Source organism: Rattus norvegicus, chromosome 5 (assembly GCF_036323735.1).
Source record: "Rattus norvegicus strain BN/NHsdMcwi chromosome 5, GRCr8, whole genome shotgun sequence".
NCBI lineage: Eukaryota > Metazoa > Chordata > Mammalia > Rodentia > Muridae > Rattus > Rattus norvegicus.
The window spans coordinates 5302756-5326471 of record NC_086023.1 but is presented as its reverse complement, the minus strand read 5'-3'; the positions used below and the strand labels follow the sequence as shown (position 1 = coordinate 5326471).

At 37.7% G+C, this 23716-nt stretch overlaps 1 protein-coding gene across 6 annotated transcripts in view; it reads left to right on the top strand.

Moving 5' to 3' along the window:
* The window catches only part of Tgap1l4 (GTPase activating protein testicular GAP1 like 4), a 123007-nt gene extending 102540 nt beyond the window's left edge, over positions 1-20467 (top strand). For 3 of the 6 annotated variants that reach the window (XR_010066805.1, XR_010066807.1, XR_010066809.1), the window contains 5 exons: positions 5375-5452; positions 7062-7125; positions 10599-10781; positions 12908-13087; positions 15622-20467. Coding sequence is in view for 1 of the 6 variants with exons in the window: in XM_063288692.1 (XP_063144762.1) it covers positions 5375-5452; positions 7062-7125; positions 10599-10781; positions 12908-13014 (432 nt within the window). In the remaining 5 variants the exon portion in view is untranslated. Of the gene's footprint in view, positions 1-5374; positions 5453-7061; positions 7126-10598; positions 10782-12907; positions 13920-15621 lie in introns of those variants that run through there. The other 3 variants (XR_010066806.1, XR_010066808.1, XM_063288692.1) reach the window with 3 other exon arrangements.
* Positions 20468-23716: the final 3249 nt, after the last annotated feature.

Here is a 23716-nt window from a genome sequence, read left to right as displayed (position 1 = left end):
GAAGTTAGACCGCAGGGAAACAAATAACCCTATTAAAAAATGGGGTTCAGAGCTAAACAAAGAATTCACAGCTGAGGAATGCCGAATGGCTGAGAAACACCTAAAGAAATGTTCAACATCTTTAGTCATAAGGGAAATGCAAATCAAAACAACCCTGAGATTTTACCTCACACCAGTGAGAATGGTTAAGATCAAAAACTCCAGTGACAGCAGATGCTGGCGAGGATGTGGAGAAAGAGGAACACTCCTCCATTGTTGGTGGGATTGCAGACTGGTAAAACCATTCTGGAAATCAGTCTGGAGGTTCCTCAGAAAATTGGACATTGAACTGCCTGAGGATCCAGCTATACCTCTCTTGGGCATATACCCAAAAGATTCCTCAACATACAAAAGAGACACGTGCTCCACTATGTTCATTGCAGCCTTATTTATAATAGCCAGAAACTGGAAAGAACTCAGATGCCCTTCAACAGAGGAATGGATACAGAAAATGTGGTATATCTACACAATGGAATATTACTCAGCTATCAAAAACAAGTTTATGAAATTCGTAGGCAAATGGTTGGAACTGGAAAATATCATCCTGAGTGAGCTAACCCAATCACAGAAAGACATACATGGTATGCACTCATTGATAAGTGGCTATTAGCCCAAATGCTTGAATTACCCTAGATCCCTAGAACAAACGAAACTCAAGACGGATGATCAAAATGTGAATGCTTCACTCCTTCTTTAAATGAGGAAAAAGAATACCCTTGGCAGGGAAGGGAGAGGCAAAGATTAAAACAGAGACTGAAGGAACACCCATTCAGAGCCTGCCCCACATGTGGCCCATACATATACAGCCACCCAATTAGACAAGATGGATGAAGCAAAGAAGTGCAGACTGACAGGAGCCGGATGTAGATCGCTCCTGAGAGACACAGCCAGAATACAGCAAATACAGAGGCGAATGCCAGCAGCAAACCACTGAACTGAGAATAGGACCCCCGTTGAAGGAATCAGAGAAAGAACTGGAAGAGCTTGAAGGGGCTCGAGACCCCATATGTACAACAATGCCAAGCAACCAGAGCTTCCAGGGACTAAGCCACTACCTAAAGACTATACATGGACTGACCCTGGACTCTGACCTCATAGGTAGCAATGAATATCCTAGTAAGAGCACCAGTGGAAGGGGAAGCCCTGGGTCCTGCTAAGACTGAACCCCCAGTGAACTAGACTGTGGGGGGAGGGCGGCAATGGGGGGAGGGTTGGGAGGGGAACACCCATAAGGAAGGGGAGGGGGGAGGGGGATGTTTGCCCGGATACCGGGAAAGGGAATAACACTTGAAATGTATATAAGAAATACTCAAGTTAATAAAAAAAAAATAGAAAGAAAGAGCTAGAATAGAAAAAAGAAACAAAAAAAATTGCCCCCTCCTGAGTCCTTATTGCTTATATATAGACTTGTGTGTTGTTTCCACTATTCCTTATTCATTTTAAAATATTTATGAATAGTAAACTATTTTTATTATATAATATTAGCATAAAGCATTACATTTTCTCTCCATACCTAAGTGTTCAATGATATATTAGCTCTTTACCTCCATTCTGTGCTCGTTCTCTAAGTCTCTTACTATGCATCCTTGTACCTTCCTCTGAATACCAGCTACAAAGTCATGGCTTTCATCCTCATGTTTATTTGAATAATCTAGTCATGAGGGTATCTTTGCATGTGACTTCTGTTCAGAAATTACCTTTATAAATTTAACAGTGGGGTGTGTGTGTGTGTGTGTGTGTGTGTGTGTGTGTGTGTGTGTGTGTTCATGTTTGTGTATGGTGTTTAGGATAAAACTCACAACCTCACAATACTATACAGTAGTTCTATCATTGAGATAAACATAAATATCTATTGAATAATTGTCTATTTTTCTCAGGCTCATATTATTGTCCACTTTCCAGTATTGGGTTAAGCGCAGATAAAAAATTTAAGTACTATGTAACATGTAGAACTTTGAAGACATTTCCTACTGTAAAGCAGAATAGACTGTGACTCAGGGATCACCACCTCTCTGCCTTTCATAAATGCTAATGGGTACAAAATGGACCTAGAGTCAGTGTTCTAACATGTCACTGTGGACACTGCACTAGACTTACAAAGGGGAATATAATGAAGATATTTTAGATCACCAAGCAATTTCTTACTCATACCAGGTCCACATTACACGAAACAGTAACTAAAAATAGTATAAAATAGATTTTGAGTCAGTGACATAAATCAGGGAACACTCATTAGCTTGGCTGAACCATATGTGTCCTCAGGACAGAGAAGAGCAGAAGAGCAGAACCTCCCATAGGGAAATGTTCTCTTGCCTCTGCTCTTTGACTTCAGCTGTGGCAAATGCTCAGCGTTGTACACTTTTCTGATTTAGATCCATTTGCTTTAACATGAACAGTTTTACTAATTCTCTCCCACGACTCTAGTGCTTTAATATTTTATCCTACCATAATTATTAAAAACCTTTCGTGTAGTTCAGAAGATTGGTAATAGATAATTTTTAATAGATAACTTTTATTCATGTTATATGTTTATTTCATTTTTGTCTTTGAAGAGATAATATCAGATCATCAAAACATTCTTCTACCTTTTTAAAATATCTTCACTTATTTTCTTTCTCCATATTCTCTAGTCAGTATTCAGAAATAATTCTTCATATATATATTTTATATATATATATATCAATTTCTTATTAGTTTTCTTTGATTTTTTTTGTTTCTACTTTAGCCTTTTCTTTTATAGTTTGAAAATTCTTTGAATCATCAATGTATTTCATTACATTTAAGATAAACCTGTAAAGTTTTTCTATGGATAAATTAGGAAAATGTTTTAATCCTATTTTTATATTAGGATTTTTCCACCTAATTTTTGTTTTTTCTTTACTCTTAAGATTGAATGTAGATCCCTAAGACACTGCTTATATTTTAAAATAGATAGATGCAGATGATTTTAGAATTATCTTTACTCGATAATTTCATGTAAGTATAGAAATGCCAAATCACCTGCACAATCACAAGATATCCCCAAACCTTTCCCAATATTCATGTTCTTTCCTTTTCTTGACTTTAATAATTACCAATGTATAAAATATCGACTTTTGGTCTTAGCATTGTATAGAAAACAACTGCACTGTCCTCATGAGTCAATGCTTATGCCATGGCTGGGGGACAGCATTTTACTACATTCCTTCATGATTTTAGTAATCTGTTTTAAAATTCATACCTTGTTAGTGATAGTATCACCTCACTGTTTCACATTTAGTCTATTAATATGTAATTTCAATATTTACAGTTATTATTTCTATCTGAAGGTATAGGCAAATATATTTACATTAAATGTTTTATTTGTCTTTGAACAATTAAAACATTTTATTCCTCATAGAAGGAGCATGTGAACTATTCTAAGGTTGATCTTCTCTCTTAAGAATTGTATACATTTCTGTGGTTCATCATGAGTCAAGAAATATTTTAGTATATATAATAAAACTACCAGTTCTATTTTAACTTTCATGCTTTAAAAACGTTATTTGTAGAAATATTTTATTTAAAAAGTCTCTTTGTCTTGAAATCTGTTTTACAAAGAAAATCACCATCAGAAAGAGATGTATACATCTTTGCAATCATTAATTAGACATTAATATGTTTCTAATGCTCTGAAAACAAATATTTTTCAATAATGTGAATTAAAGTCCCATGTGAATTATTACTCTATCTCATGTGCAGAATTCTTTATAATAAAACTTTGTTGTCTTAAAATTATACCAATGTTTTCAGTTATTCATCAAAATATCAGAAGCTTTACTTTTCTTTAAATGTTCTATGCTTACGTGTTTGTGTGTGTCTGTCTCTGTGTGTGTCTGTGTGTGTGTGTGTGTGTGTGTGTATTCCTATGAGTATGTGTTTTATGAATATATATACATATTTCAATGTGCCATATTGGTGTAAGAAGGAAACTTGCAGGTGATTATTTCCTTCTGGGATGTATGATTTCTGAGCCCTGATCTATATTTTCACCCATAGGTGATTAATTTTACATTCTGAACAAAACCTTAAATTTGTTCCTTTCTTGTTACATTCCAACCACAAGATCAGAGCTGGTCTATTCTAAGATGCTTTTGCATAATTGTTAGCCTCTGCATAAAAAGATACAAAGTCAGTTAGTGTAAGTTGTCCTTTTCATAAAATTCTACTAATCTGAAATGTAACATTGGGGTCTTGGATGAATCATCAGAAGCACTCAAACATATGCACAAACACACACACATACACACACACAGGCACACGCACAGGCACACGCACATGGACACACAGACACAGACACTTATATTATTTTCAAAGTAATACATTATGCATAGCAGTTGATTAATAAAAAGTAAAAATTAAAAAATAATGAATGAAACCTCTGTAAAAGAGATGGCTTGTGAAGTGGTTTTCTTAGGTTTGGGTTCAAGGTTGTTATGGATAGGGAGAGAGCACATGTGCTGTGTTTCTTATTTAAGGGACTGTTTCTTAGATACTTACAATCCTCATAGAAGTTAGAAGATACTAACTTCATAAAAATATACTTATCTACTCACTGTCTGGTTATTTATTAGATTTCCAGTACATCAGTAGTTTCTTGTCCAATTACTATGCTTTGATTTCAGCTATATTCTTGCTGCTGTCTTCCTAGGTCTCTGGGGCAGATTCTAAATGTGAGAGGCAGTAGAGAGCTAATAGTACAAGTATCTTGTTTTTTCCTGGGAGTGTTAAGAAATGGGATCTTGTTTCTAAAATATTAATTTTGGATCCCTAGATCTATGACCATAAAAGAATTCAACACTCTATATCTGTATGCCATCTAAGTATTCACAAACCCTGATATGATGAGTGCTCACTAATTTTAATTTTTATAAAAATAATTGCGTTGCTTCCCAACCTCGTTTTTCTAGAACTGTGCATGTGAAGCAGATGGAAGTAAGGCTGTAATGATGGAAGTCCAGTTGGAGAGGAAGCAAATGTCTCTGCTCTCTTTTTAAGTGCTCTCCCTGACTACGTTCTGCTATAATGAAAGAGAAATCAGGATGCTGAGCTCTAGCACCCATGGCTTCTTAGTCACCCTTTATCATACACAACCTGTTACAGTTATGTTTGATTTTTCAGTACCCAAGAACTAAATTCTAAAATAAATATGGTAGACTGAGTGTCTTCCAGACTTAGCCTATGGGAAGAAAATAAGTTATACATTAGAGGAGTTGTGACAGATTATAAATTGTAAATAATGATTAGATCATATTAATTTTGTATTCATGAGCTTTCAGGTTATTTTATAGCATTTTTCTCTCTGTGCATTCTATAGCCTCTATATGTAACAGCAACAAACTTCAATATGGTGAATGACATAATCAGCAAGTTACTACCAATGATAAGAAAGCATGTAAGTTACTTTCAATCTATTTTGAGTTAAAATTGAATTTTGCTTTTGAGATTCACATATATGGAAATGTGTAAATACAGATGAAATTTGATCATGATACATTTACAAATCATTTTACAAATGCCTCTTTTTTAATCAGAAGTTATTGAAGGCATAATAATAGTCCTTTGAGTGACATTTTTTCTTGAATTTGTGTCTAGTTTTATGTGAAATGAAACTCATAGCCCAATGGTTTGAGCTGTATGTGTAGTTTCACTAGATAATACATATCTACTGTAATAAATTGTGATTAATTTGTCATATGCTCACACCTAATTTAAAGGACGCCAATGTTAGAGGGAATATTTTTTTCTTTCTTCTTTTTTTTTTAATTAGGCTATACTGCCTATTTTGTATGTAATTCTGTAGTCTTTCCCATTTCTTCTTGTTTTTATTTCTCTTGTGTGGATGTGTAACTGTACATGTTCTAGTGTATTTATTTTTAACTTTTAATAAATCTTTAATGAATGAGTCTACATTTCTATGTCTTTTCTGCATACATATCTGTGTATATATTGTCTTTCTATTTTTAAATGTGCATGTGTATCTCTTTGTAACTGTGTGTGTGTGTGTGTGTGTGTGTTTCTCTGTGTTTATGCATCCCTGTCTATCTCTTTCTGTGAGTTTGTACAATGAGAATCCACATGTCAGTCTGCCTCTCTAACTTTATGCCCCTCTACCTCTGTCTGCCTCTCTCTCTCACCCTCTTTCTCTTTCTGTTTCATTATCACCTTTCCATGTATGTTGGGGTGTAAATGGGTATTTGGTGGTGTGTCTGCTTGAGTGCTTTTTGTCTGCTAGTTTAACACTTAAAAACTCTATGGGACAATGTCATTGGTTTTAAATAGGAGTCTACAAGAAAATAAAATTAATAATAACTCCAGTTAGAGCCACTCCTAGAGGGTGCTCAATATTTCAACAGAATGTTCTATTTAGATGATTATTTCAAATGGATCCATAACACTGTGTGCAGTAATTATGTTCTAGAACTTCTTTTCAGCATCAGGCCTATTTTCCAGGATAGACACATGTCCTTCATCTCCACAGACTGGACATCTCTCAATGAAAGCCAAAGGCTGTTTTCACTTCTAGGCACCCTCAAAGACTCTCTGTTTTTGACTCTTGTGTTCACTGTTGTCGAAGTTATCATATCTTTTGAATGTTAACTTTGCTAAACTCATCATAGCCACCATTAGTATATGCCTCTGTGGACACTAGGTTCTGTGCTCATGTTAAGTCGAAATTCAATATACCACACACAGTCTGCACAGATGTAAGAAATTTCATAATACTATTTGTCTTGGTTAGTGGTAATGGCTGAATGCAACTTCTTATTTTATTGTGGATCAGTAGATCAAGGCTCCCTCCAAGAGGAAAGGCAAGTACCCAAAGATTTTCTCCTGAAATCAGTCCCGTTTACTCAAACCTGTGGTCAGAGGAAATATCATTAATACTGGTTTAAATAATTTCCCTGCTAGAGAGCTAGAAATAGTAAGTAAAGGAAATTGCTAGACTCTTCAAGACTCTGATGTCAGTTTATTTGTGATGGTTGGTTCTTTTTGCCTCCCAGAACATTGAAGATTACCAACTGTGGTTCTGTCCTGGCCCTGGGAAAGCTCCAAGAGTACTCCAAGGTAATAACAGGGAAATCTAAGGAGGGACTAGCTGAGTTTGGTAAATCCTCACTATTTTCATTATTTAGTCTTAAACTTGAATAAACACTAAAGCAGAATGACTTAAATATAATTTCATTCATTTAAATCATAATTAATTACTAATATAACATTCAGATACAATTTAATACCTCATAATCAACAGCCTTAGAATGCAGGAATTTTTCTGTGCTTTCTGTTTCAGAAACAATTTTCCTGATAAGGCAAACAAAATAAAACTCTAGACATATTGTTTCTGGAGAAAACAATTTAAAAAAGTCATTTGGTGATCATTACAGAAACTCTTCCTAGCTATATATCTCAAGGGTTTCCATCACTCACATGGTAGCTCACAACCATTTATAACTCCAGTTTCAGGGGATCTAATTCCCACATCTGACCTGCACAGACACCAAGTCTAACATGGAGATCAGGTATATATGTGAGTGAATGACTTACACAGAGAAACAAGTTTAAATCTAAAATGTAAAATCTTCACTTTTTTATTTATTCCAAATTACGTAGATTGTTTTGTAATGAATATTAGAAATATAGCCCTTTCTCCGAATCCATGTAAAATATTCAGTTCACATCTCCTATGACCAATAATTCTGCAACTGAATATGAAATCATATTCTGATTTCTGGAGACAACCTGACTTAATTACAGCTATTCTGTTTGTTGCCTTCTTTTCTTTCTCACTAGATTATTGCCAAATAAATAAATAATAGTAATAAAATTATCAGAAAAGTTTGAATAAGAATTAAAAATTTGAGATCACCAAGTATTCTTGCAAAGCTGATCTTTTAAAAGCTACTGAAAATTTGAAGCTCTAACCAATAAAGTTGACCTTCATACCAGTGACATAAGTCTCTGCAGACTTAAGAGCACGCTCTCCCACTAATGCCAGATAAGAAAACATTCTCGTACATAGGTGCCTGTGGCCTCTGAACAGCCCATGTATGCTCTTTAGTTGGTGGCTCAGTCTGTGATAGCTCCCAGGGGTCCAGGTTGATATTGCTGGTCTTTCTATGATGTTTCCAATCCTTTCAGTTCTTTCAATTCTCCCAACTTTTCCATAGGGGTTGTTGACCTCAGTCCAATGGTTAGATGTAATATCTATATCTGTTTTAGTCAGCTGCTTGCAGGGCCTCTCAGGACAGCCATGCTAGGCTACTGGCTGCAAGCACAACTTTGCATCAGTAATAATATTTGGGATTGGTGCCTAATAATGGGATGGATCCCAAGTTGAGCCTGTCACTGACTGGTAACTGCTTCAGACTCTATTCCATTTTTGTCCTGCATTTCTTTTAGACAGGAGCAATTTGAGGTTGAAAGTTTTGTAGGTGTGTTAGTGTCCCTATCCATCCACAGGTGTCCTGTGTGATTTAAAAAGGTGGTCTCTTCAAATTTTACATCTGCGTGATTTTGAGTTTTGGCAAAATTTCCTACCCTGACTCTTGGGAGCACACCTATCTCATGTCTCTGGGATATTGCTGTATATTTCCATTCATTCTCTTGGGTCCCTTGTCCTCTCTCATGTCTCTCCCATACCTGATCCTGACCTGTTCTCTTCCCATTCCACTCTCACACATATCTCTCCTTCCCTCTGCCTTCCATGGTTATTTATTTCCCTTTGCTAAGTGGGATTGAAGCATCCTTACTTAGGCTTTCCTTATGGTTTAACTTTTAGTGTCATGGATATTCTGTATATTTTGTGTAGTGTCACTGATGAATGAATATATACCATTCATGTCCTTTGGAGTCTGGGTTAGCTCACTCAGAATATTTTCTAGATCCATGCAATTGCCCGCAAATTTCACGATGTCCTTTGTTTTTAATAGCTGAATAGTATTCCATTGTGTAAATAAACCATATTATCTGTATCCATTCTTTGGTTGAAGGACATCAGGGTTGCTTCTTATTACAAATAAGGCTTCTATTAACGTAGTGGAGCTCGCATCTTTGTGGTACTGTGGAGCATCTTTTGGCTATATGCCCAGGACCAGTATATCAGCATCTTCAGGTGCAACTATTTCCTGTTTACTGAGGAACAGCCAGATTGATTTCCAGAGTGGTGGTAGAAGTTTGCCATCCCACCAGCAATGGAAGAGCTTTCCCATTTCTCTACAATCTCACCAGCAAGTTCTGTAGTTCTGTTTCTATTTTGAGAAGTTTAAGGAGTTTTGCTATTAGCTTTTATTTGAAAGTCTGGTAGAATTATGCACTGAATTATGCATTGTGCCCTAGTCTTTTTGTTACTGTTATTGTTGCTGGTTGTTTTTAATGAATTCTTCTATTTTCTTAGGGGTTATAGGACTGATTAGTTTATCTGATCTTGATTTAACTTTGGTATGTGGTATCTGTCTAGAAAATCATCCATTTCATGTAGATTTTCAAGCTTTGTCAAGTATAGTCTTTTGTAGTAAAGCCTGATGATTTTTTTTAACTTTCTTCAATTTCTATTATGTCTCCCTTTTCATTTCTGATTTTGTTAATTTGCATACTATTTCTGAGACTTTTAGTTTAGGTTTATGTGTCTTGTTGATTTTCTCAAAGAACAGGATCTTGGTTTTATGGATTCTGTTTCTAATTGATTTCAGACTTAATATTATTTCCTGTTGTCTGCTTCTCTTTAGTGTGTTTTCTTATTTTTGATATGGGTTTTCATTGTGCTTTTAAGTTGCTAGTATAGGATATCACAATTATCTTTGTGAAGACAATTAGTGCTCGTTTTATTTTATGTATGCAGTGTGAAATATTTGAATTGCTTAATATGAAGCTAGAGGAGTGAAGTAGGATTCTTTTTTTTTTCTTCTTCTTTTTCTTTTTTTTGGAGCTGGGGACCGAACCCAGGGCCTTGCGCTTGCTAGGCAAGTGCTGTACCACTGAGCTAAATCCCCAACCCCGGTGAAGTAGGATTCTTATGATGTAAAAATATTATTGGTATTAATACTCCAACAGGCATGTCTTAAAATGGATAGAGAAGAATACAGCCAAAGTCCCCCTACACAGTGCATTCTTAGGTCTATATTCTCTAAACAAAGTGATACACTGAAAATTTTCTCCTCATTATTTTTAGAGTTCTCAGCTTAATTTATTATAGTATCCCTGTAATGGTTCTAATGTTCTAGTATTTATAGTCTACATTATCCTGAAGAAGGAGGAGGAGGAGGAAAAGAGGAGTAGGAGGAGGAGAAGGAGGAGGAGGAAGAGGAGGAAAAGAGGAATAGGAGGAGGAGAAGGAGGAGGAAGAGGAGGAAAAGAGGAATAGGAGGAGGAGAAGGAGGAGGAGGAGGAGGAGAAGGAAGAGGAGGAGGAGAAGGAGGAGGAGGAGAAGGAGGAGGAGGAGGAGGAGGACGAGGAGAAGAAATACAGCAAAGCATTCTAAATTGTATCAGAAGGGTTGCCTATATTCAGTTACAGTAGTTACAATTCATGTTTTCTTCTCATAGGGCATGAGTATCCACATGACATTAGAATGATAAATATTCAAAAGAACTTCATTTCACGGGACTTAAGAAATTTTACAGCTTTCCCTTCCCTACCTGGGGTAATCATGAAATACCTAAACGCTGATATACATGGGAAATTCATCTTGAAGCCCAGAAACTCAGCAAGAAGCCAGCAGCAAAAAAGTGAGTCTGCCATCTTCCTTCAGGTGGCTTTTCTTAGTTCCCATTTTAATTTGTCACAAAATATCACAGCATACTATCATTTTCTTGCTTAAGAAAGGGGCACTGTAAAAAAAAACCACACTAAAGCAGTATGTTTCAGGTCCATATTAAGAAAACTCTAAATTCCAATGTGAAGACTAATCTTGGTTATAGGGAGAACATTTCATTTTTCCCAAACAGATATTTGCCATAAACTGGTATGCCAAGACACTGTGTACACACATTTTTGTCCCATTAGAATAAGCAGGTCTAAGACATGGATTGTGATATGTTCCCATCAAGTGGTTTCATGATTAGAGCACAAAATTACTTATGAACTATATTTTGACAATCTATTGCAATGAAATCTACATAGAAAAACAAGATGTATGGTGTTGAAGATAATCTGTTGCAGGCTTGACTAGAAATCACCTTAGCCTTGTAGCCCAGTCTCTAATCTCATTTCAAATCATATAACAAATATCTTTTAGACTTATATCCAGATTCCCAATGTCTCTAACATTGATTGACTGGGGCTTTTAAATTATTTTTTCAAATGATAGAATACTATTATTATTTCTCCTTATTCTCCTTTCTTGAAAACCTCCCACTTATACCCTTGATTTCTTTTAAACTTTGCTTTTTCATTTATTAATTTTATTTACATTTGAAATGTCCCATTCCTGGTCCCCCCACCAAGAATACCCCACCACATCCCTCTTCTCCTTTGCCTCTAAGAGGGTGCTCCCCCACCATCCTACTTACTCCCACCTTACCCCTCTAGCATCCTGCTTCTTTGGGGCATCAAGCCTCCACAGGAACAAGAACATCCCCTCCCACTGAGGCTAGACAAGACAGCCATCTCTTACATATGTAGCAGGGACTGCAGACTGGCAATGTATGCTCTTGGGTTGTTGGCTAAGACCCTGGGAGCTCTGAGGGGTCAAGTTAATTAATATTATTGTTCTTACTATGGGGTTGCTAACCCTCTCTCCTCCTTTATTCCTTCCCCTAACTTTTTCATTGGGGTCCCAGTACTCAGTCATGTGGCTGGCTGAGAGTATCTGCATCGGTTTCAGTCAGAAGCTGGTAGACCCTCTCAGAGGACAACCCTGTCAGGTTCCTGTCTGCAAGCATATCATTTCATCATCAACACTGTCATGGTTTGGTGTCTATGGATGGGATAGATCAGATGTTGAGGCAATCTCTGGATGGCCTTTCCTTCAGTCTCTGCTTGAATTTTTGTCCATGCATTTTCTTTAGACAGAAACAATTCCGAATCAAAAATTTTGATATGTGTTTTGGTATACATATATATAAACACACACACACACACACACACACACACACACACACACACACACACACACACACTCAGACATCTTTGTCCATCTATCTAATATTACTTGTGATTTCAGCCCTCATAATTTTGCATTAGATAGCCAGGCAGACAATATGTTTTACAGTGAAGAAGACTATTTTATATTGTGTTATATGACTCATTTGTTTACTTTTAATTTATTTGTTTTAAGTAACATATTTAAAATTGTATTATAGTCCAATATTCTAAAAGAAAACTCAGAAGTGAAAAAGAAACTTAATTTCAGCTCTGAGCTGACACTGTAGTGCACAGTCATGTATATTTTCTCATGAGGGGGACATGCTGCTGCTGAAATAAACTTAACAATGGTTCTTCAAAATGCTGAACAAGAAAAGGATGAAAAGAGCTCCACTATGACATTTGAAAAAATGGAAAATTTTTAAATGAGAATAAAAGTGAGGGTGGCTATTAAAATGGATGTAATTATTGAAGCAACAGCCTATACATAGTTCAGGGAGCTCATTCAACCAATGTATCTAGTATTTCATGATACAGTATGGAGTTAGACAGCATCATCTTGTGAGAATTTCCACTACAGAACACAAGACCATGTCTTAGAGACATCACTAAGATGAATAACAGTGTAGGGCATATGAGAAGAAGGTTACATAAGCACAACAGGATGATTAACCCATTATAACAGGGACATTTTGCACTTGAAATTTGGTTTTGTAAAAGATCTTTATAAATTATACTATCCCATGTAATGATCTCAACTCCTGCTCAGATATGAAGGAAAAAACTTTTAAGAAACAAAGAACTTCTATGACGTCGCAAGTTGGACAGGGGCTCTGTGCCCCACCAGGACCAAGTATGCACCACCCCACCAGTTAAAAAGGGAAGAAAACTGTTTGGAAGAGAACTCAGTTCCATTTGTCAGGATGGCATCCTGCCCGCAGCAATTCTGGTATGTCTCAAATGTTGTTTCTCTGGCTGTCCTAAGACAAAATCCTGCTTCTTAAATACCTGACCCCTTCACTTCTATCACCATGTGGAGTAAAAATTGTGTCTCAAATCATTGGCTTCCAGTAGGAAGATGAGAGAGGCCTATTCAGAAACCATCTATTGGAAAAGTTGGATTCAATCCCTTAACTATTTTGGAAAATCTGATATGAAGAAATGTTGCCTGATCTTTAAGGGATAATATTAGGGTGGGATGTGTACAACAAAAGATTGAGGCACAAAACCAGCTTGAGGTCATCTGTGTCCATGCCACCACACATACAATTGGCTATTTCACATGATGAGGTAATAAGGTATAGCTACACACATTGGCAAGTTTGGGGCGTCCTGAATGTCGGGGGCTGGGGGATTATCTCTTCCTGCCAGGTGTCCTGTGAGTCAGATCCGGTACTCCTGCTCTGTTCTGCATCCATTTCCTTTTATGGTCTGTTAGTTCTAGCGGCAGGGCGGGGCTGCCTGGACTTGCTTTTCACAGTGTTTAGCCCTGAGGTTGTGAATTTTGAAACTTACTCTTTTAACTTCATATTTTTAAACCTTAAATCTGTATAGTTTTCCTTTCAATACACACACACAGAGAGAGAGAGAGAGAGAGAGAGAGAGAGAAACAGAGACAGACAGAAACAGAGACAGACAGGGAGAGGGGGAGACAGATACCGAGAGACAGAGAGACAGAGAGAGGGATGGAGACAGAGAGACAGAAACACACACACACACACACACACACGAGAGAGAGAGAGAGAGAGAGAGAGAGAGAGAGAGAGAGAGAGAGAGAGAGACTAGGCTTCTGGATACAAGATCAATCTCAATAAACAGAGAGCTGGTCAGTGTCTTTGAGGGCAGTTAATCTGGGAAGGGTCTCTGAAAGCACTTGTATCAACTGTACTGTACTGTATGTACTGTGTACATATTTAAGGACACTATGGATTGGGGATTTAGCTCAGAAGTAGGGCGCTTGCCTAGCAAGCCCAAAGCCCTGGGTTCGGTCCCCAGCTCCGGGGGGAGGGGGGAAAGAACACTATTATAATCAGAGGGAGCGAAGACTTAAATCTTAATTTTGACAATTGTAAAAAATATCAAGCAAGTTTTCCATCACAATAAATTAGAAAATAATGAGTTTCCTAATGAATAGAGTCCAAGCATGTTAAGAGGGTAAATATTTTGATTTGCGTGAGAGTATCACCCTGTATTGGTGAGGCAGAGCAAATTGGTGAAGATGGATTTGTGGGTGAGTGGGCTCAGAAGTGCTTTCTTAGATCATTACTAGTATACTCTGTTTTTGAATTCCTGTGCAACCCCATATGCCCCTGACTCTTACATACGTTAAGATGGCAAGCCCATGGCTTTCATCTGTACACGAAGTTCCTCCCTCATGAAGACCCACAAATAGGAGGGATGAGTCTAAAGTGGGACATCCACGGTATGTATATGGTATCTATATTCGATACTTTTGTGGCTGTGAACAAATACCTTTGGCTAAATGTGCTCATGGGCTGATATCATCTTTAAAGCTAACTTTAAATGAGTTGGATTTGTCTTCCAGTTTTACTTGCTCTCTGGCATACCCCTAACCTCTCATGAAAACAGACCCACCTAAGTGAGACTGAAATTCCTTAGACATCTATTCCTAGCTATCATTTAGCTTCCCTAACCACAACCCATGTCCGAAAGGATCAAGAATAAAGGACATTTTGGAGACCATCTCGTACAGTTTGAGTTTTTTCAAAATTTGGGCCTGGTTTTGCTCAGATCTCTTGTTTCTTGCCATAGGGGGATCTTATATCTCGATCACACTCCTCCCCAAATATTTAAAGCACTTGACTACCAAACGCTGATTCTTTGCATATTTATTTGCAGCTCAAATTCCAGAATACAAGGTCATATATGGGGAGAAAAATGAATGGAAGTCTTTATGAGAGGGTTCTGCTCATAAATAGTCTTTAAATGACCCGTCACTCAAGAGTCACTTGATAAAATTCCAGAATATTTGCAGTTTTTTTCGTTGGGTTGAATAATTTATTTACGTTTAATATTTCACAATAGTAAAACAGAGCATCAGATAAAAATTTTATAAGCACCTTTTAAAGCAAAATGGAATGTGAGTCATTGGCACTGCTGGGTACCAGAGATTGCTCTTTATGTCTAAGATCATACTGCAAAATTGAGCTCCTCTGCCTGTCAGCTCCCCAAAGGTACCTTAAGCTCATGCCTTAGGATGCTGTGAGTTGAGCTGAGCAGCACTATCTCCTTATGGAGTGATCTACCTATGCAACTGTATGCTTTAAATGTCTGTAACTAGAACATTTTTTTGTTCTCAACAGGAGAATATTTAGCTCTGAGATAACAATTGCAAATTTGATTTAAGGTTCATCTTCTCTGTCCACGTTTCTATTTCTTTCTCTTCACACAGATTGTATGTGTAGGCCTATAGGTGTTTGTACATGCAGAAGCCAGCATCTGAAACTGTGTCTCTTTTCTCAGGTGTCACCAACATTATCCCCTACTTTTGGGGACAGTCAGTGTCTTTTACTGGCCTGGAAACAGGTATATAAATTAATCTGACTGACCAGAGAGCTTTGTGGTCTGTTTATCTCTACTTCCAACAAATGGATTGTAAGTACACACCAATATGACCAGCTTTTGTTTTTTGTGGAGGTTCTGAGAGAATTATCTCTGGTCCTCATCATTGCAAGGCAAGAATTGACCAAACCAACTTTCTCCTTTATTTTATTCTACACATGTAGCATATATAATCCATGAATTACAAAAATCAGTAGGAAATGCTTTTTAAATTTTATTTATTTACAACTGTTATTGTGTGTGTATGTCTGTGTGTCTGTGTGTATGGTGTGTATGTGTCTGTGTAAATGTATATGGTGTGTATGTGTAAATGTATATGGTGTGTGTATGTAAATATATATGGTGTGTGTGTGTGTGTGTGTGTGTGTGTGTGTGTAGGTGCATATGTCATGCTACATAGGTATAGATCAGAAGGCAGCTTGATGTAGTCAGTTCTCATTCCATCTTTACAGGGTTTAGGAGTCCAACACTGGTCTCCAGACTTGCTCAACAAGCACATTATCACTAAATAACTTTCTATCATTTTTATTTCTAATTATTCATGGCAAACTAACACAGATCAGATATAACCTGCTGAGTGTCATTTAGAATATGAAGTGCCTTTGATTTGGAGCAGTGTTGCTCTAAATTGTCAACCAGATAGTTGCCAGCACACTGTTCTTTCCCTCTAAACTTACAAACAGTTTATTTCAAAGAAGCATTGCTTTGGTGAGTCAGCCAACGCATTATAAACAAGTTTATTTCTACAAGCACATGGATTGTAGTTATTCAATTCAATATAACACATTTGCTTCATTGACTGCATAATACAGATAGTCAACTCTACATGCTCTTGAAATACTCTGGAGAGAAATCTGAAGGTGTTTCTATGGGGGCTTTTCCAGATTAGGCTAACTATAGGAAGAATTACTCAAAATGTTAGTGTTACTATGGGCTAGAATCCCAGACACAGGAAAAACAGAAAGTAAGCTGAGTACCACATTCAATTCTCTTGGGTTTCTTGCTGTAAACACCATGCAGGCAATGGTCTCATTCTTTTGGCATCACAATTGCTATTCAGTGAGCACTAACTCTTAAGCCAAACTATGAAGAAGGAGTACTTTTCTTGAGCTAATATACTAGCAGATAGCTGCTCCCTGCCATTTACAGAGAACATCGGTGAGAGAATCCTGATTATGTCGAAGGTAATACTCCCAATATATGGAAGATTGATAACTAAACAAGAGTGGGGCTACTTTTTAAATATATGTCATTTAATCTTCCAAACAACACCTGTCTAAAGTCCTGAGAAACTGGAAAATACCATACGACATGGGACAGTCGACCAAGCATGAGATTCTAATCTCAATGATCCTCCCACATCACTTTTCTTTTGTTCTTATTATTTGTCTTTTTGCTATACAAAATACCTAGCAAGAACGACATAAAGAAGAAAAGGTTTGTTCTGTTTGATACGGTATCAGTAGATACAGTCTATCACGGCACAGAAGGAATGGCTCCAGGAGTATTAAGCAGTTGGTGCCAATGTGTCCTTGGTTATCTAGCAGACAATGATGATCCCATCTTCAGTTCAGTTTATTTTTATTCATTCTAAGGTTCAATCCTATGGGATGTTGTCACCCACATTTATGATAGGTCTTTCCAATTTTAATAATCTTGAAACTCCTCCCCACTGACATACCCAGTGATTTGTCTTTAAGACAATTCTAGATCCTGTCAGGTAGCTAGCACATAGTAACCATCACACTTTCGGATTCAAGTCAATGTTAGGGAGTTTACAAACATCTAAATGACTGTATTGCTATGAATGTGACTTTAAGAAAACTTTTTAGTGGAATTGTATGTCCAATATGTTACCTCACTCAGGATGATATTTTCTGTGTCCATCTATTTGCCTATGAATTTCATAAAGTCATTGTTTTTGATAGCTGAGTAGTACTTCATTGTGGAGATGTACCACATTTTCTATATCTATTCCTCTGTTGGATCCCAGGGCATCTGGGTTTTTTCCAGCTTTTGGATATTATAAATAAGTCTGCTATAAACATAGTGGATCATTTCTCTTTGTTGTATGTTGGAGCATCATTTGTCTAGTCTTACAACCAAAAGAAAGTTTCATTATGTGGCTTTGCTATTTTGTTATACAAAGCAGGTGGTGATTGAATGTGCCAGGACATGCACCTAGTAACTTTCTATGTGAGAATGGAAGGAGCACCTATCAGCATTACCGACAATATGCTGGAAAATGCAGAGGTTTACACACATTCAAGGATGGTTGGCCAATGTTAGCCACAACTTGACATTGTAGGTGAGAGTAGGTAGCCTAATCATCTGTCCAATCTATTCAATGACATATCTCTTCTTCAACATCAAGCTTAAATTTATGCCAAAGACCAGCCTCCAATGGGAGAAGAGTTCCTTAGAAGAGGGACGTTTAAGAGAGGTGGAAAAAAAAACAAACTTGAAGGCAAATTTTAAGTTAAAAGCTGATGGCCTATGTTTGCTCTCAACACGTTTCCAGACTTCTCCCTCTAGAGACAATTTTCTCTTGCAATTACAGAAAACTCATGTCTTGTAGATAAAATGGCTAATCTTCTGTTGAAATATCAATTCAGTTAATATCTGAGATTCTCTTTTGATTATCTCATTAATCAGTGTCCCATGTTTCCCATGACACCAGCAGATTTATTCTTAGAATGAAACATTTTTTTAAACAGTGCAAATAAGTCCATAGACCTGCCTTTTTTTTGAAAGCACGGATAATGAGCTCACTGTGTGGGACACCATCCTGATATTATGATTTTTTACTATGCCTGGATTAACCTAACTCTTTCTCAGGCTGATCATGGTCTCAGGAATCTGCCTGTCTTTGTATCTGTATGACAAGCTGGCTTATAGTACAGCTTCCTCTGATTTTCTCAGTCTACACAGCTCCTTTTACAATTCACATTGAATGCTTATATCTTGGAAAGTTAAGGAATTACATATTCTTGAACTCATATTTTCAGAGATCTTTCCCAAGGCCTCCCAGAATCATGTTATCTCCATGATTACCATGGAGTCATTAACCTTAGCATGAGGACAATCCTTACATTATTATGTAAACAAGCCTTATACCTACAGCAATGATTATCACTACCAGAGGTTGCCAACTTGCTGGCTCAGTTCCTGGGGTGGAAACCAAGTCAAACAGTCTTTTACATGGCCAAGCCAGACTTGGAAAATTTAAATTTTTTATTTCTCTGTGTTTATTAGGTATGAGCATGTGAGTGTGCATGTGTGTGTGTGTGTGTGTGTGTGTGTGTGTGTGTGTGTGTGTGTGTGTGTACGGCATTCATATGTGTGAGAGTGGGAATGTACATGACAAGTTTACCAACTTGTAGACATCAAAGGACAAATTCAGATGTCATTTCCTTTACATTTTTTGAGACAGTGTATTTTCTATATAAAGCAATGTAACTGTCCCAAGACCTTTTGTGATTCTCCTGTCCTTTCTCTCATTTTATGGTAGCAACACTGGGATTAGAAATATATATTGAAAAACCTGATTTTCATTAGTTTTGGGAGTTTAAATTAAGGCTCTCATACTTGCAAAGCAAATATTTGTAAAATTTTACTTCCTCACACCATTCTCCAAACACACTTCTTATTTCCTCTAAGAGCTTTATGATTAGAGAAGCTATTTGACTTGCCAATCCTGTCTGATATAATTTCTTTTTATTATCCTTTCACCACATGTAAATTTTGAAAAGAAGAACCAAAAAATAGACTGCCTCAGGACAACACAGACAACTATTCTTGATGGCAGAGGAAGCAATTAAGAGGAGTGAGTTTAAGAGGAATGGATACATAAAATGTGGTACATCTACACAATGGAATATTACTCAGCTATCAAAAACAATGCCTTTATGAAATTCATAGGCAAATGGTTGGAACTGGAAAATATCACCCTGAGTGAACTAACCCAATCACAGAAAGACATACATGGTATGCACTCATTGATAAGTGGCTATTAGCCCAAATTCTTGAATTACCCTATATGCCAAAATACATGAAACTGAAGTCGGATGATCAAAATGTGAATTCTTCACTCCTTCTTTAAAAGGGGAACAAGAATACCCTTGGCAGGGAATAGAGAGGCAAAGATTAAAACAGTGACAGAAGGAACACCCATTCAGAGCCTTCCCCACATGTGGCCCATACATATACAGCCACCCAATTAGACAAGATGGATGAAGCAAAGAAGTGCAGGCAGACAGGAGCCAGATGTAGATATCTCCTAAGAGACACAGCAAGAACACAGCAAATACAGAGGCGAATGCCAGCATCAAAGCACTGAACCGAGAACAGGACCCCTGTTGAAGAAATCAGAGAAAGAACTGGACGAGCTTGAAGGGGCTAGAGACCCCATATGTACAACAATGCCAAGCAACCAGAGCTTCCAGGGACTAAGCCACTACCTAAAGACTATACATGGACTGGCCCTGGACTCTGACCTCATAGGTAGCAATGAATATCCTAGTAAAATCACTAGTGTAAGGGGAAGCCCTGGGTCCTGCTAAGACTGAACCCTCAGTGAACGTGATTGTAGTGGGGAGGGCGACAATGGGGGAGGATGGGGAGGGGAACACTCATAAAGAAAGGGAGTGGGAGGGTTTGTTGGATGCTGGCCCGGAAACCGGGAAAGGGAATAACACTCTAAATGTAAATGAGAAATACTCAAGTTAATAATAAAAAAATAATAATCGTAAGAGGAGTGAGTTTGCTGCTATTTTAGATAGTCTGCCTATAAACTTCTATTTACCTACTCTGTGTTAGGAACACTTGCCTTCAAGTCTCCAGAAATGACTGTATCAGAGGAGATGGAATATAAAATGTTTGTTCTTTTTTGGTCTCATTGGTTCTGTAGTTTCTGGAGGAGGACTGACTTTTGCTTGCAACCAAGTATTAACAAGGAGGTTGCCCAGCTGCACATTCCAAAAAGAGAGCATAATCTGTAACTCATACATTTTCCAATGCTGATAGATTCCCCAACTCACACCCTTGGACCAGATATGCATTTCCTGAGAAACAGTAAAAATGACAATAGCTTTCTCATTTTACTCCATGTCTTTCTGTTCTGGAAAGAGGCTTCCAGTAAATTTTCAAATGATTCTTTTCTTTTTCTTCCAATTTCTTCCTTCCATTTTTGATTTTAGCAAATTACAGCCACTTGAAAGGAATACAATTTTAGCCATTTTCACTGTGCCCTCTGCAGAGTATGGACTTGAATTTTGAGCCATCCTGGGTCAGTTTCTAGTCAAAACCATAAGCTATATTCAGCTATATTTAGGAACAAGCTAAACCTGTTCACTGTGTGTAAAATGCAGACATTCTAAGTAACATAAGGGATTGCTGGCAATGAAATAAGCATTGCAGTTGTTCTTGATACAAGGGGTGATGTCAACCTCAGTGCAAGTCATGTCAGTGAAAAGGCAGGATGAAATTAGAAAATTTTGAAATTAAGTTTCTATAGAAGGCAGTTAAATTTAAAGTTCTACCATTCTCTATGGACATGTCTCTGGAAATTTCTATCATCGAATTGACTTATTTATACATTGGTCTTGAAGAAGAGCTCAGCAAATGCTGTTCATGTTCAGCAACAGGAAAAACACAAGGAGTCTGGGAGAAGGACTCAACAGGAGTTGCTTGTGGACAGCAGCAAGAAAATTCATGAGGATCTTGTCACTCCTATCTATTTGCTGAATTCTCCTTTTTTTCCTATAACATCTCATTACTCTGGGGCTAGAGAGGTAGGGAAGTGTTGTTGAAAAAAAGTAGGCCTGGAGCTAAATCCCCAGAACCTATAAAAAGCTGGTCTTGATGGTGTGTACCTGCAATCCCCAAAGCAGGAGAGAGATGAGTCACACAAATAAGTGTGTTACAATACAAAATCAAGACACTCAACATGAACTTCGAGCACACACACAGAAATAGGCACCTACCTAACACACACACACACAAACACACATACATGCACACACACACACACACACACTCAAACACACATACACGCACACACACACACACAGGGAGAGAGAGGGAGGGAGAGAGAGAGAGAGAGAGAGAGAGAGAGAGAGAGAGATACACATGTGCACACATACAAACACATACCCATGAATATAGACATATGCACATAAAACGCATAGTGAAATAAAACACTCTATCCAAGAAATATGTACAATTACACTGCGTTAATAAAAAATGTAAAAGAGACTAGAATATTAGCTACTAATAATCCCTACACCCAGTCTTCAGGTTGAAGGTGATCCTAGCATGACCATAGGGCAGCGTACAGATCCAACCGGAGTAAATTTTACTATGCTTGTGTTCATGGAGGCTTCAGAGAACTGGGTTCAATATTTGAATCTAGTGGAAATCTTTGGAATAAAGTAATTTAAAAGATTTTTGGGTTGGTTTTTGGGGGAACTTTTGGAGGCCTGAATTTTATTTTCTTAAAGAGTTTTAGTTTAAGTTTTTAATTGTTCATTTGGTTAGTGCAAGTAATGGTATGTTCATTAGTCATCTTTATACTTACAAATGATCATACCTTATTCTTCTTGAGTCCTTTCCTTGTGGTCCCTCTTTTAACTTTCTCCTCCCTTTGTGCCATTCCTTTTCTTCCAGTTAATCACAAGGTCTACATATGCCTACACTATGAAATGCAGGTGAGATTTCAGAGAGGAAATGATCAATAATTTCAGTTACTTCATAGTCTAGTATTACTCTTTAAATACCATCCTCTGCTCCCACTGTGGGAGAAAGAGCTCACCGCCCACACAGGTTGTCACTCCTGAGGATGCAGAGTGGGAGAGAACTACAATACTGCCAACCCTTGCTCACATCCCTGTCCCAAGAGGAAACTGTATAGGGCTTCTGGCAACAGGAAGATAGGGCACTCAAGCAGGAGGTCCTCTGTGGTCCAGAAACTGCCCCTAACTGAAGGGACCTAGTCAACAGATCCCTGGACCCAAATTCCGTGGGAAGGAGAGCTAAACCTTCAGAGGGGCATACATGCCTGGGAAGCCAGAAGAGACTACATTCTGCCCACATTTCTGACTCCAGAGGAAAACACCTAATGACATCTGGGACCCTTGTGCACAGGGGCCCGGGAATAGGCAGTGCAAGCCGTTCTGTTTCCCGCCCTCATGGAGAGCTCAAAGGCAGACACTCAGGAGCAACTTCAGCCAATGCACAAGAGGTAAGACCAACTTTTATGCTTCAAGTGACCGGCCTGGTGGACTCAGGACACATGGACACAGGAAGAGCTGAGACCAGTAGACAGGAAAGACTACACGCCTGAAAGCAGAACACTCTGTTCTCATAACTGGCTTAAAGAAAAGAGGAAAACAGGTTTACAGCATACCTGACACACAGGCCTATAGGATGGTCTAGCCACTGTGAGAAATAGCAGAAGCAGGTAACACCATAGACAACCTGATGGTGAGAGGCAAGTGCAGGAACCTAAGCAACAGAAACCAAGATTAAATGGCATAATCAGAGCCCACATCTCCCACCAAAGTAAACACTGAATATACAAATACACCAGAAAAGCAAGATCCTAATTATAAATCACATTTGATCATGATGGGAGAGGACTTCAAGAAAGACATAAAGAACTACCTTAGAGAAATGAAGGAAAACATAAATAAATAAGTAGAAGCCTATAGAGAGGAATAACAAAAATCTCTAAAAGAATTCCAGGAAAACACAATCAAACAGGTGAAGATATTAAAAATGGAAATAGAAGCAATAATGAAAGCACAAAGGTGGACAACCTTGGATATAGGAAACCAAAGGGAAAGACAAGGAGCCATAGATACAAGCATCACTAATAGAATACAAGAGATAGAAGAGGGAATCTCAGGAGCAGAAAATTCCATAGACACAACTGTCAAAGATAATGTAAAACTGTCAAAGTTATTCCATGACAAAACCAAATTTACACAATATCTTT